We start from the raw sequence: 11,674 nt of genomic DNA, 5'->3' as shown, positions 1-11,674 counted from the left end.
ACATGCAGTGTTTTCCTCATTTTACATGTCAGGGCGGGAGCCACAAAAAACGGCTTCTTGAGCATTTCAGGTTGCCTGGTAACCAGCTGATGAAGAGCACTGATTAGCACTTTATTGCCGATTCACGTGTGAACATACAGGCTAATGAAATGCAGTGGCTGATGCAACACTTTAACTGAGGAAAGGAGCTTCTCAGGCATTTGAAAGCACAGCAGAGAATGAAAGAAAAGCACTAACACGTGAGAGCGCCTTTAATGATTTTTATTGAAGAAAAGTTCATAATAACCGCTTTAATGTTGGTCTCAAATTTACTCAAATGTGCATAGAAATGATTATAGAGGAGCACACATCAACAGTAACACTTTCTGTGAATCACACTCTAACATATAAAAAGAAAAGCTGCTGTAAAGCTGCACGACTGAACAACAAGCCAAAGATTCATCTTTCAAAGTCTGTTTTATGTCTGTTTTCTCTTAAAGCTGGCAAACACAAACACAGCTGTAACAGCTGGGACTGTGCCCTACATCATAAAGCTAATTGAGGTGACTGTTGTTGTGAGTTCACGCTACACAAATGAAGCTGAATTATAAAGAATTAAATTCATGATTGATTTAAACATGAGCAGATACACAAACACCGAAACTCTGACAGCAAAATGAGGTTCATTGAAAAGTAATGCAGGAACTGGTATTCTGATTACACTGCTGTCTTAATTTTCACTCGAGGCCAAACGCTGGTATTTGACCTTTGACATTTTGGCCCTGTACAGGAGCACTCCACAGATCATGGCAACAGCAGCAAGAAGACATCCAGCGATGAAGACCAGGTTCAGGTTCAGGTTCAGGTTGTTCCCTGAAGACCACAATAGAACCTCAGCATTGTTCACACTTTAGTGAAAGTCAAACAAAGAAGCTAATGTTAAGAAGCACTTTGTGTTTCCATACCTGCACTCATGCTGGTGTCTGCTGACCTCTTCAAACGCAGAGGACCCTGGGAAACGAAGTGCGCTGCAGTCTGGATGGCAGAGTCCCTCTTTCGGCGGTGGGAGTGGTGGTGATGGTTTGAGTTGATGCATCCCTGTGAGCACCTGCTGTTGGGATTCCCTGCTTCACACATCATTACTGAACAGCTGATGTATACCTGAGTGAAACAGGACACACTGTCAGTATATCAGCAGACGTACAGTTGCCCCCTCTAGTGGAACAAGAGCAGAGCTGCAGTCAAACCTTTGCTTCTCCGTCCCAGCCAAGGAGAAAACACAAATTGGGCATATTTATTAGTGCTTTTAGAAATTGGAGCTTCTAGATATCTACAGTTCTTTACCTGATCGTGCAAACCGATGAACTTGAAGGCCTCGATGCAGAATCTAAACTGTCTCTTGTTGTCGGTCTCATGGATCATCACAGTTGGGTCCACGGGGCACCTAATCAGAGCCGAGCACAAAGACGACACAGCTGCTGTAACTCCATGTCTTACAATCAAAGCTGCTACAGAAGCAGAGACATCACAGGGTTTCTACAGCATTTCAGAATCAAAGAAAAGAGAAAACTTTGGTAAAACTCTGGTTTTCCTTCTTTTCTTTTATATATTGATCCAATGGTGGGTTTTTGTATCAAACTTGGCCAAATGATCAAATGTTGAGGTAACTGATGTGCCCTAAATAATATACACTTCACTTCCATCAGCACATGCGTACCCGTCTTCAATGATGGAGTAGGTTGGCTGGGAATTGGGGTTGTCGTACGGCGAGGCTCTGCAGGACTCCACAAACATCTCGGTGTCGTTGACTATGGAGGACGCATCTATCTCCATGTAAATCTTCTGCCCTACGTCGTACTCCAGAGGGTACGAACTGGGATCAATGATGCTTCTGAACTGGTTGTTGGGGTAAAACTCAAACTGGTAGGTGAACGTGCCGAAGCCTTTATCAAACACTTCCACCATCGTCCTGTGTGCTGTGAAGCCCAGTGACACGTTCCCCTTTTTGGGGTACTGACAGTAGAACTCTACTTCCAGGTTATGTTTCCTGGTGATCAGAGCTCCGCTGTCATCCACTGTGGTGATTTCATTCTTGAAAATGAGATGTTCCTCGTCTTCCTGCAGAGTCAAACATCACTCTGTCAGTCCTCGTTCTGGTATCTAAACCAACAACAACAGAATAGATACAAAGGAGCTCTGGTTACCTCGATCTGAGTGCCACAAGCATTGAGAGGGATGACGCCGATGATGTGAGTGCTGTTGGAGTATCTCTCCAGGCTGCAGAGGGTGTTGCTGGGCTCACTGAGACGCAGGTGATCCTCACGGAGTCCACGGAGGGACGATTTCTCCACCTCTACTCTCATTTCAGACTCAGTGCAGATCACGTTGGTTTTAACTGAAACAAGTTAAAAACATATAAAATATGTTATGATGTAAAAAAACATACAGACTTAGAATTTACCTTATGATACCCATTCAAAGGACTCTTCATTAAGCTAAACCTAATGCAATCCAACACAACAGATTTAAAGATTTACAATTTCAGTTTATTTTAATGTTGCCAGAAATATGTCAAAATCCTCCAACTCCAATTGTCAAAAAGTTATAAAACTATAAAACGAATTCAGTGAAGAAAATAGAAAATATGTCACATAAAATAAAATGCACACATTTTGGTATCAAAGATGATTTTAGACTCACTTTCCTCTGTTCCAACTTTCAAGATGACACACCTCATCTCGGACTGATAGACGCCGGACCTGAAGAGACATTAGAACAATGATAAGTTGACTTAATGTGTGACTTAAATAATTTTCCTTTTTATTATTTCTTCAAATACTCTTGAAATTGTAAAGCTTAAGGTCAAATGAGGAGAGCTTCATTTTATAATTTGCTCATAGTGGCATTATTTATTCCAAAAGCACATTTATTTAAACTTCTCACACCTAGACAGAAAATCCATTTTTTTAAAGCACTAAAAACAACAAAAAGTCACTTACTGTGAAGTCGGGGTGCCGTGGTTATGAGAGTGGGTATTGCCTGGAAAACTGGTCACTGCTGACCTGAAAAACCCACAAAGAGTCCAATCATGACTTTGCTCTCCCAAACTATTTCTGTGTTTAAAGGATTGAAACCGAGGCTAACCCTGTCGCCGATTCAACAGCAAAGCACACTGGGAAATAATCTCCCAGATCGCTGGAGAACGGCGTCCACCGAAGCACAAACTCATTATGTGTGGTTCTGTGCTTGGTCATATTCATTGGCCCGCTCATGATGATATCTTGTATTCTGTAAGAAAACCACAGAAGGAAACAAGGATTAGCTCATTAATGCTGAGCTGAGCTTTCCTGCTGAAGTGATAATAATGCTTCGCTGCCATCAGGCCTCCTTAATCAAGCTTTGTCTCACTCACGCTGCATATGAAGCCTGTGCTTTGATTCTGATCTCCACCTCTTTGTTGACCTCTGCATGAATGCGCTGTCCGTGTGCAGGTGTTGGGTGCACAAACTGGGGCAAGTATAGTCCCTCCTGGCATGAAGGAGCAGGTGGATCCACTGGAGTACAGTTAGAGTAGTAACAAATAAGCATCCATTACCAAACAGGAAGGAGCAGCTGTCTGCATAGCAAAAGTTTAAGGCTTTAAACAAACACGTGAAGTGGAGTTTGGTTCTTGGGCTGCTGAAGAATTCAGTGCAAACAGGTAAAACTAATATTAAGTTTTTAAGATAAACTGTGGGTCACATGAGTAAATAGGTCTGCTGCAATCAGCTGTTTCTACCACAGTTACCACTGTCTTCATGTGCAGAGTCATGAAAGCAGCAACATGCTGAGAACGGAGCAGAGCGGAGTGTGCTGCATCATCACATCATCAAACACTGAGACAACAATGGGCCTTACCAAGGAAAGAGAACTGCAACGGTAGTTTACTGAGGGGAAGAGAGGTCGCCTGCAGCGGTCTGCCCGTAGTCCACCACCATGGTGTGGTAGTGCGGGCTGTTGTAGTTGTAGTGGGAGCGGCTGTAGTTGTAGTGGGGGCAGCTGTAGTTGTAGTGGGGGCAGCTGTAGTTGTAGTGGGCACAGCTGTAGTTGTAGTGGGTGCAGCTGTAGTTGTAGTGGGGGCAGCTGTAGTTGTAGTGGGGGCAGCTGTAGTTGTAGTGGGCACAGCTGTAGTTGTAGTGGGTGCAGCTGTAGTTGTAGTAGGAGCGGCTGTTGTAGTTGTAGTGGGGGCAGCTGTAGTTGTCCACCACCACCATGATGTGGTAGTGGGGGCAGCTGTCGTTGACCCCCACCACCACCATGGTGCAGCTGTAGTTGTAGTAGGAGCGGCTGTAGTTGTCCACCACCACCATGATGTGGTAGTGGGGGCAGCTGTCGTTGACCCCCACCACCACCATGGTGCAGCTGTAGTTGTAGTAGGAGCGGACAGAGGAGACCTGGAGGACTGGGATCCATCGGAGTATCTCAGACTGATGTGTCCTTGTGGGAAATCCTCCACCACCAACTCAAATGCATTCACTAACGGGTCAGCATTAGTGTATTGGTAATGTAACGTGCAGGAGTCCTGACAGTGGGACATTTTGGAGTTAAAAGGGAAAAACCACAAGTGAGTTATTGTACAGTGCATTAGAACATCAGCTAACCTGGTCTAAGTGGAAGCCTGAATGTTGGGTGCAGCCGTAGCACTCTGCACTTCCTGGATTTCCATATCTGCATCTGACTTTGTCTCCATCAGGATCAAAGGACATCAGCTTGTATGTCCGTGGGCAGTTTTCAGGAACTCTTTAATAAACACATTAACAAAGTCTCTGTCAGTGTCTTACACAGTAACATGAGTCAAGCACTGGCATGATTATCTTGTATAGAAAATTGATCAAAAAGGTAAAAAGAAAAATATGTTTAATGACAGAGCTGAAGGAAAAATAGACTTAAAAATAAATCTAAATGAAAGAAGTAATTATACAGCAACTGGTAGAGTTCTCACTGTAAATTAAATTAACCCTTTACAAGTGCTTTTTAAATGACTGTAACTCCGACGTCGTTTACGCTAGAGGGAAAATGCAACGGTTTCAGTCCAATCACAAGTAAAAATTGATGACGCACGAGCAGAGAGGTGGGTGTGGAGAAGCAGCAACGCCCCCAATAAGGCCTGGAGATTTACAAAACTGAGTGGCCCGGCTCAAAAACGTTTTGCACATATTTTAAATGTGTGCAAAACGTGCTATGCTAAATATCATATTTAGCATTGTTGATATTGAAAATCGATGTTGTGTTACATTTTGTTAAATATGCATTTACAGTTAACTATAAATCTGAAAAAACAAAGTTCGTTTTTAATTTTTTATACTGTTGTTCCGTTGTCATAACGATACAATAATGTAAAATGATAAGGTTGTTCTGAAAAGGGGGCAAAAGCATTCACTTGTAGATTTCACAGCCAAAATTACCAAATAAGTCCTGGCTGCTTAAATGATGCTTGGTCAGTAAGTATAATGTTTTAATTTGACTGCTGGTTGATAAAAACAAATGAGCGTGTTGTTTCCCTTTTTGAGAGAAGCAGGTTTTGCTGACATTTTGAAATTCAGATTTCAGTTCAGAGGCTAATAGTTTAAATCAGTTTCAGGAAGCTTACCTGAGGAAAGGTAGGATGGCAACTTCTGGTGCTCTGTTTGGTTTTCCAGTGTCGGATCTTTCTCCCAAATCCACAAGAGTGTTCAAGTACCATGAATGGCCCCAGTAAGAGGTACGTGTGGGAATCCAGCAGCAGCTGGCTGCCCTGGTTTGTTTGGAAATAACGAAGTAAGTCACTAAACAGGAAGTTATATAATGAATAAGATGACTTCAACTCAGTAACTGTAACCAATAGTCACACATAATAAAGCACATCAACAACATCTTCATACTTTAAATGAAAAATGCTCACCGCATTTCAAAAGGTCTGTTGCTCGGGACGACCCGCGTGGTGACGGTTTCAGCTTCACACCATTGTCTGTTATAGAGTGGAGCACTGGTGCTGCTGTCCAGTGTGCCTCTCTGACTTGTGGAGGTGTAGCCACAGTATCCACTGGAACAATACCAGCCGAGGGTGTCGTAACATCCATCATAGGTGTCTCTGTCCCGAATTTGAACCTATAGCAAATATCATATAATCAACTCAGTCAGATTCTCACCAGTTATTTCAGTTTTACTCCACGTTATCAGTATGAAGAAGGTTCTGTATCTGCGTTTGATCATGTGATCACAATTTTAACACAATCAATAACAAATGTAGGTCATGGAAGCCACGTCTGCAGCCATTGATTAGTCAAGGCACTCTGGATTTAGAGGTGAAGAAAGTGAAACACAATAATAATCATCTTCATCATCATCATAATTATTATTATTATTGTGTTTTTCATAATATTTTCATTGATGAACATTTATTAGTTGTTCTCAATAGTTTAAAAAAATAAAGTTTAGTATTTGTTTAAACTTTAATAAAAGACAAAGTGTTTAAAAATGCATGCATAAGTTAAGAAGCAAAAATTAAGGAATTCAAGGAAAAGGCTGAAAAGTGAAAGTTTATTCTATCAGAATAATCAGACCTGCCACAGTCGGGACAACAGCTTCACTTATTATCTGTCATTAACATTAAGTACAGTTAAACGTTGTATATCTCACATTAAAAGAGCCATCAGGGTTTCTTCCTTTGTAGGTGTAGGTCGTGGTTCCCCCAAAGTAATGAGAAGCAGACACCAGTGAGACCAGGAGCAGCTGAAGCAGGAGCATCAGTGTGGACGCCATGATCCTCCAAACCCACCTCTGTCTCCAGAGATGCTGCTCACATCCACCTGCAGCATCTTTATATACGAAGCAGGGCACAGTCCTGCCAAGTCTAGTGGCATGCACGCTATGTGAGAGAACAATAGGAGCTGCAAAACTGGTCTGAGCAGGAAAACACACCTGTTTAAAAAAAAATATATACTGTAAATGAGTAAATGAAACCTAACTTATCTGATTCCTGGCACACAGACCGTGTTATTGTTATCCTGTAAACACAGGGTTACGCCTGAAAACCAGTTTAATCCACGTGATAGTTTCTACTTTGATTCTTTTAAAGACAGTTTTAAAATCTGACAGTACTTCAATTCAATTCAATTCAATTTTATTTATATAGCGCCAAATCACAACAAAAGTCGCCTCATAGATACAGAGAAAAACCCAACAATCATATGACCCCCTATGAGCAGCACTTTGGCGACAGTGGGAAGGAAAAACTCCCTTTTAACAGGAAGAAACCTCCAGCAGAACCAGGCTCAGGGAGGGGCGGGGCCATCTGCTGCGACCGGTTGGGGTGAGAGAAGGAAGACAGGATAAAGACATGCTGTGGAAGAGAGACAGAGGTTAATAACAGATATGATTCAATGCAGAGAGGTCTGTTAATACATAGTGAGTGAGAAAGGTGACTGGAAAGGAAAAACTCAATGCATCATGGGAATCCCCCGGCAGCCTACGTCTATTGCAGCATAACTAAGGGAGGATTCAGGGTCACCTGGTCCAGCCCTAACTATATGCTTTAGCAAAAAGGAAAGTTTGAAGCCTAATCTTGAAAGTAGAGATAGTGTCTGTCTCCTGAATCCAAACTGGAAGCTGGTTCCACAGAAGAGGGGCCTGAAAACTGAAGGCTCTGCCTCCCATTCTACTTTTAAATACTCTAGGAACAACAAGTAGGCCTGCAGAGCGAGAGCGACGTGCTCTAATAGGGTGATATGGTACAGGAGAAATCTGCTCTCTCTTTCTAGTCCCTGTCAGGACTCTTGCTGCAGCATTTTGGATCAGCTGAAGGCTTTTCAGGGAGTTTTTAGGACTTCCTGATAATAATGAATTACAGTCGTCCAGCCTGGAAGTAATAAATGCATGAACTAGTTTTTCAGCGTCACTCTGAGACAGGATATTTCTAACTTTAGAGATGTTGCACAAATGGAAGAAAGCAGTCTTACATATTTGTTTAATATGTGCATTGAAGGACATGTCCTGGTCAAAAATGACTCCAAGGTTCCTCACAGCGTTACTGGAGGCCAAGGTAATGCCATCCAGAGTAAGAATCTGCTTAGATACCATATTTCTAAGATTTTCAGGGCCGAGTACAATAACCTCAGTTTGATCTGAATTAAGAAGCAGAAAGTTAGCGGCCATCCAGGTCTTTATGTCTTTAGGACATTCCTGCAGTTTAACTCATTGGTGTGTGTTATCTGGCTTCATGGACAGATAGAGCTGGGTGTCATCTGCATAGCAGTGAAAATGTATGCTATGTCTTCTAATGATGCTGCCTAAGGGAAGCATGTATAATGTAAACAGAATTGGTCCTAGCACTGAACCCTGTGGAACTCCATAATTAACCTCAGTGTGTGAAGAGGACTCTCCATTTACATGCACAAACTGGAGTCTATTAGATAGATATGATACAAACCACTGCAGCGCAGTACCTGTAATACCTACAGCATGTTCTAATCGCTCTAATAGGATATTATGGTCGACAGTATCGAATGCTGCACTGAGGTCTAGCAGGACAAGCACAGAGATGAGTCCACTGTCAGAGGTCATAAGAAGATCATTTGTAACCTTCACTAAAGCTGTTTCTGTGCTGTGATGAGCTCTGAAACCTGACTGAAACTCTTCAAATAAACCTCTGCAGATGATCTGTTAGCTGTTTGACAACTACTCTTTCAAGGATGTTTGATATGAAAGGAAGGTTGGAGATTGGCCTATAATTAGCTAAGACTGCTGGGTCTAGAGATGCTTTTTGAGTAAAGGTTTAACTACAGCCAGCTTGAAGGCCTGTGGTACATAGCTGATCATTAGAGATAGTTGATCATATTTAAGATCGAAGAATTAATTAATGGCAGGACTTCTTTGAGCAGTTTTGTAGGAATGGGGTCTAAAAGACACGTTGATGGTTTGGAGGAAGTAATTATAGAAGTTAACTCAGAAAGATCAATTGGAGAAAAAGAGTCTAACTTAACATCAGTGGTACTAAGAGTAGCTGTAGATAATATTACATCTGTGGGATGATTACTGGTAATTTTTTCTCTAATGATAAAAATTTTATTGGTGAAGAAGTTCATGAAGTCATTACTAGTTAACGTTAAAGGGATGGTTGGCTCAAAAGAGCTCTGACTGTTTGTCAGCCTGGCTACAGAGCTGAAGAGAAACCTGGGGTTGTTCTTATTTTCTTCAATCAGTGATGAATAGTAAGATGTTCTGGCTTTGCGGAGGGCTTTCTTATAAAGCAGCAAACTATTTCTCCAGGCTAAATGATGATCCTCTAAATTTGTGACACGCCATTTCCTCTCCAGATTACGAGTCATCTGCTTTAGGCTACGTGTTTGAGAATTATACCACGGAGTCAGGTACTTCTGATTAGAGACCTTAGTTTTCACAGGAGCTACAGTATCCAGAGTCGTACGTAGTGAGGAGGTAAAATTATTAACAAGATGATCGACCTCTGTTGGAGTAGCGTTCAGATAGCTGCTCTGCTCTGTGTTGGTACAGGGCATTGAAGATGATAACAGTGGGTGGATTATATTCTTAAACTTAGTTACAGCGCTTTCAGAAAGACATCTACTGTGATAAAGTCCACTCTCCACCGCTGTGTAATCAATTATTGTAAATGTAAATGTTATCAGGAAATGATCAGACAGGAGAGGGTTTTCAGGAAACACTGTTAAATGTTCAGTTTCTATGCCATATGTTAAAACAAGATCTAGAGTGTGATTAAAGTGGTGGGTGGGTTCTTTTACATTTTGAGAGAAACCAATTGAGTCTAATAACAGATTAAATGCCATGTTGAGGCTGTCATTTTTAGCATCTACATGGATGTTAAAATCACCCACAATAATTATTTTATCTGAGCTCAGAACTAAATCAGATAAAAAGTCTGAGAAATCAGACAGAAACTCTGTGTAAGGCCCAGGTGGACGATAGATGATAACAAGTAAGACTGGTTTCTGAGTTTCACAGCTGGGGTGGACAATGTTAAGCATCAGGCTTTCAAATGAATTAAAAGTCTGTCTGGGTCTTTGGTTGATTAATAGGCTGGTGTGAAAAATTGCTGCCACACCTCCCCCTCGGCCTGTGCTTCGAGATTTCTGGTAGTTAGAATGACTCGGGGGTGTTGATTCATTTAAACTAACATAATCATCCTGCTGCAACCAGGTTTCTGTAAGGCAGAGTAAATCAATTTGTTGATCAATTATTAAGTCATGTACTAACAGAGACTTGGAGGAGAGAGACCTAATATTTAATAATCCACATTTCACTGTTTTACTCTTTGGTTCAGATGTGGATACTGTATTGTTCTTTCTTTGTGATTGTTTATGTTTAAGTTGTTTGTTGCTGGTTTTTAGTTTGTTTTTTGTCTTTTTGGAAGCTGACACAGTCTCTATGGAGATGGGTTTTTGGGGGGGTAGCAAATTCACGTACTTAAATTCACATAAACAGTACATGTTTACAACAAAGAATTATATTTAGATTCTGTCAAATCACACATATAACTGCAAGCCTGCATTTCATTCGTAACACTTCTTTCAAGAAAAAGTTGAAAAGTTCACTTTCAGAATTTTCTCACATCACACCAGGTTTTAGTGCAGCACAAATACATGTATTTTTACATTACAGACTCACATCACTGGAGTGTGAGGATAATAAATCAGCTATTCTGATTTACATTTTCCTTTTCAGAGCATGTCCAGAGTGGGTTCGCTCTTTTTTTCATTTTAATTTAGAGTTTTGTCTCATTCTTTGGTTTCTTTTACATAAATAAACGAGAGAACAAAGAACAATAACCCCAGAATTAAACTGACACTACATAATTCAATAGTAATAGGTGCAGTATTTTGGCTCAGTTATTAGCGCTGCAGAGGCCTTCTGTGTAGTTTGGATGTTCTCCATGTGCTTGAAAATGTAAAGCTAAAGACATGTGCGTTCTCAGACATTTAATAATTTGGTTTGATCAGTCAAATGGCCTTCAGGTAAACAACACGGCTCTTTTTTTGCAACTCTTTCGATCACACAATGCTCTGTGCAAACAAAGCAGAGGTATTTTGCTTTTTGTTTGCAGTTGCACTGCATAGTTTTAGTTTCATTTTTCAATCATATGCATACATGTAGAACGGTTTAAAATCAGATGATCAAAATACAGTGTGGCGCACAGCCCAGCTTCTAAACAAAGAGGGAACAGGGTCTTAATGTAAAAAGAAATGATAAAATTAGCAAATAAAAGAAACACCTGGTGGAATATTTAATAATTAATATTTAAGATGCCTTAGAAAGTGTTTTAATGTTTGGTTTAAGTTAGTACATTAATACATTAATAACCTTTAATGCTGGGACCAAAATTGAATGCGAACAGAGGCTCTGCCCAGTTTAATTTTCTCAGCTTGTCCTGTCTACTGCCTTCATGCGGGAGCTGTCTAGGCTTCTCACTTTTACCTGCTCCATGTCTCCATCCATTCTCTTACTTCACCCACTTCATTATTCATCATTCATGGTTTGCCAGCAAATTCTTATAACCGTTGGACCGTCTCAGTTCCACACAGCATGTTCAAGTGCCACCCACAGCAAAGGTCACACCGGATCTGGTTTTCCTTCCAGTCTGAGCTACTTCCTGTTCCTCTGCCTAGGTCGTATACTAACTGTACCATCACATACAGGGATATGA

General features: G+C 41.1%; 1 protein-coding gene across 1 annotated transcript; it reads right to left on the bottom strand.

The window, feature by feature from the left end:
• Window positions 1-252: 252 nt before the first annotated feature.
• Window positions 253-6,774, bottom strand: LOC146567790 (uncharacterized). Its single transcript, XM_085285700.1, has 14 exons — window positions 6,637-6,774; window positions 5,900-6,105; window positions 5,609-5,752; window positions 4,620-4,758; window positions 3,877-4,540; window positions 3,392-3,533; window positions 3,124-3,267; window positions 2,979-3,041; window positions 2,680-2,738; window positions 2,184-2,374; window positions 1,697-2,097; window positions 1,324-1,423; window positions 945-1,140; window positions 253-852 (listed from the first exon to the last, which is right to left on the bottom strand). Exons 1-14 carry the CDS (start codon window positions 6,757-6,759, stop codon window positions 710-712), a joined length of 2,715 nt encoding a protein of 904 aa, XP_085141826.1. The 5' UTR covers window positions 6,760-6,774; the 3' UTR covers window positions 253-709.
• Between the last annotated feature and the right edge of the window lie 4,900 nt (window positions 6,775-11,674).

Source organism: Mchenga conophoros, linkage group LG9, assembly GCF_057382185.1.
Source record: "Mchenga conophoros isolate Kocher_MC1m ecotype Shallow Benthic linkage group LG9, M_conophoros_male_GT1.1, whole genome shotgun sequence".
NCBI lineage: Eukaryota > Metazoa > Chordata > Actinopteri > Cichliformes > Cichlidae > Mchenga > Mchenga conophoros.
This window is presented reverse-complemented; position numbering and strand designations above follow the sequence as displayed.

Coding starts and splice junctions, on each gene's coding strand:
- LOC146567790 (XM_085285700.1), bottom strand. CDS start 6,759: ATGGCGTCCACACTGATGCTCCTGCTTCAGCTGCTCCTGGTCTCACTG. Junction 6,106..6,636: donor ACCCTGATGGCTCTTTTAAT/GTGAGATATACA, acceptor TATTTGCTATAG/GTTCAAATTCGGGACAGAGA. Junction 3,268..3,391: donor GCACAGGCTTCATATGCAGC/GTGAGTGAGACA, acceptor GTTTTCTTACAG/AATACAAGATATCATCATGA.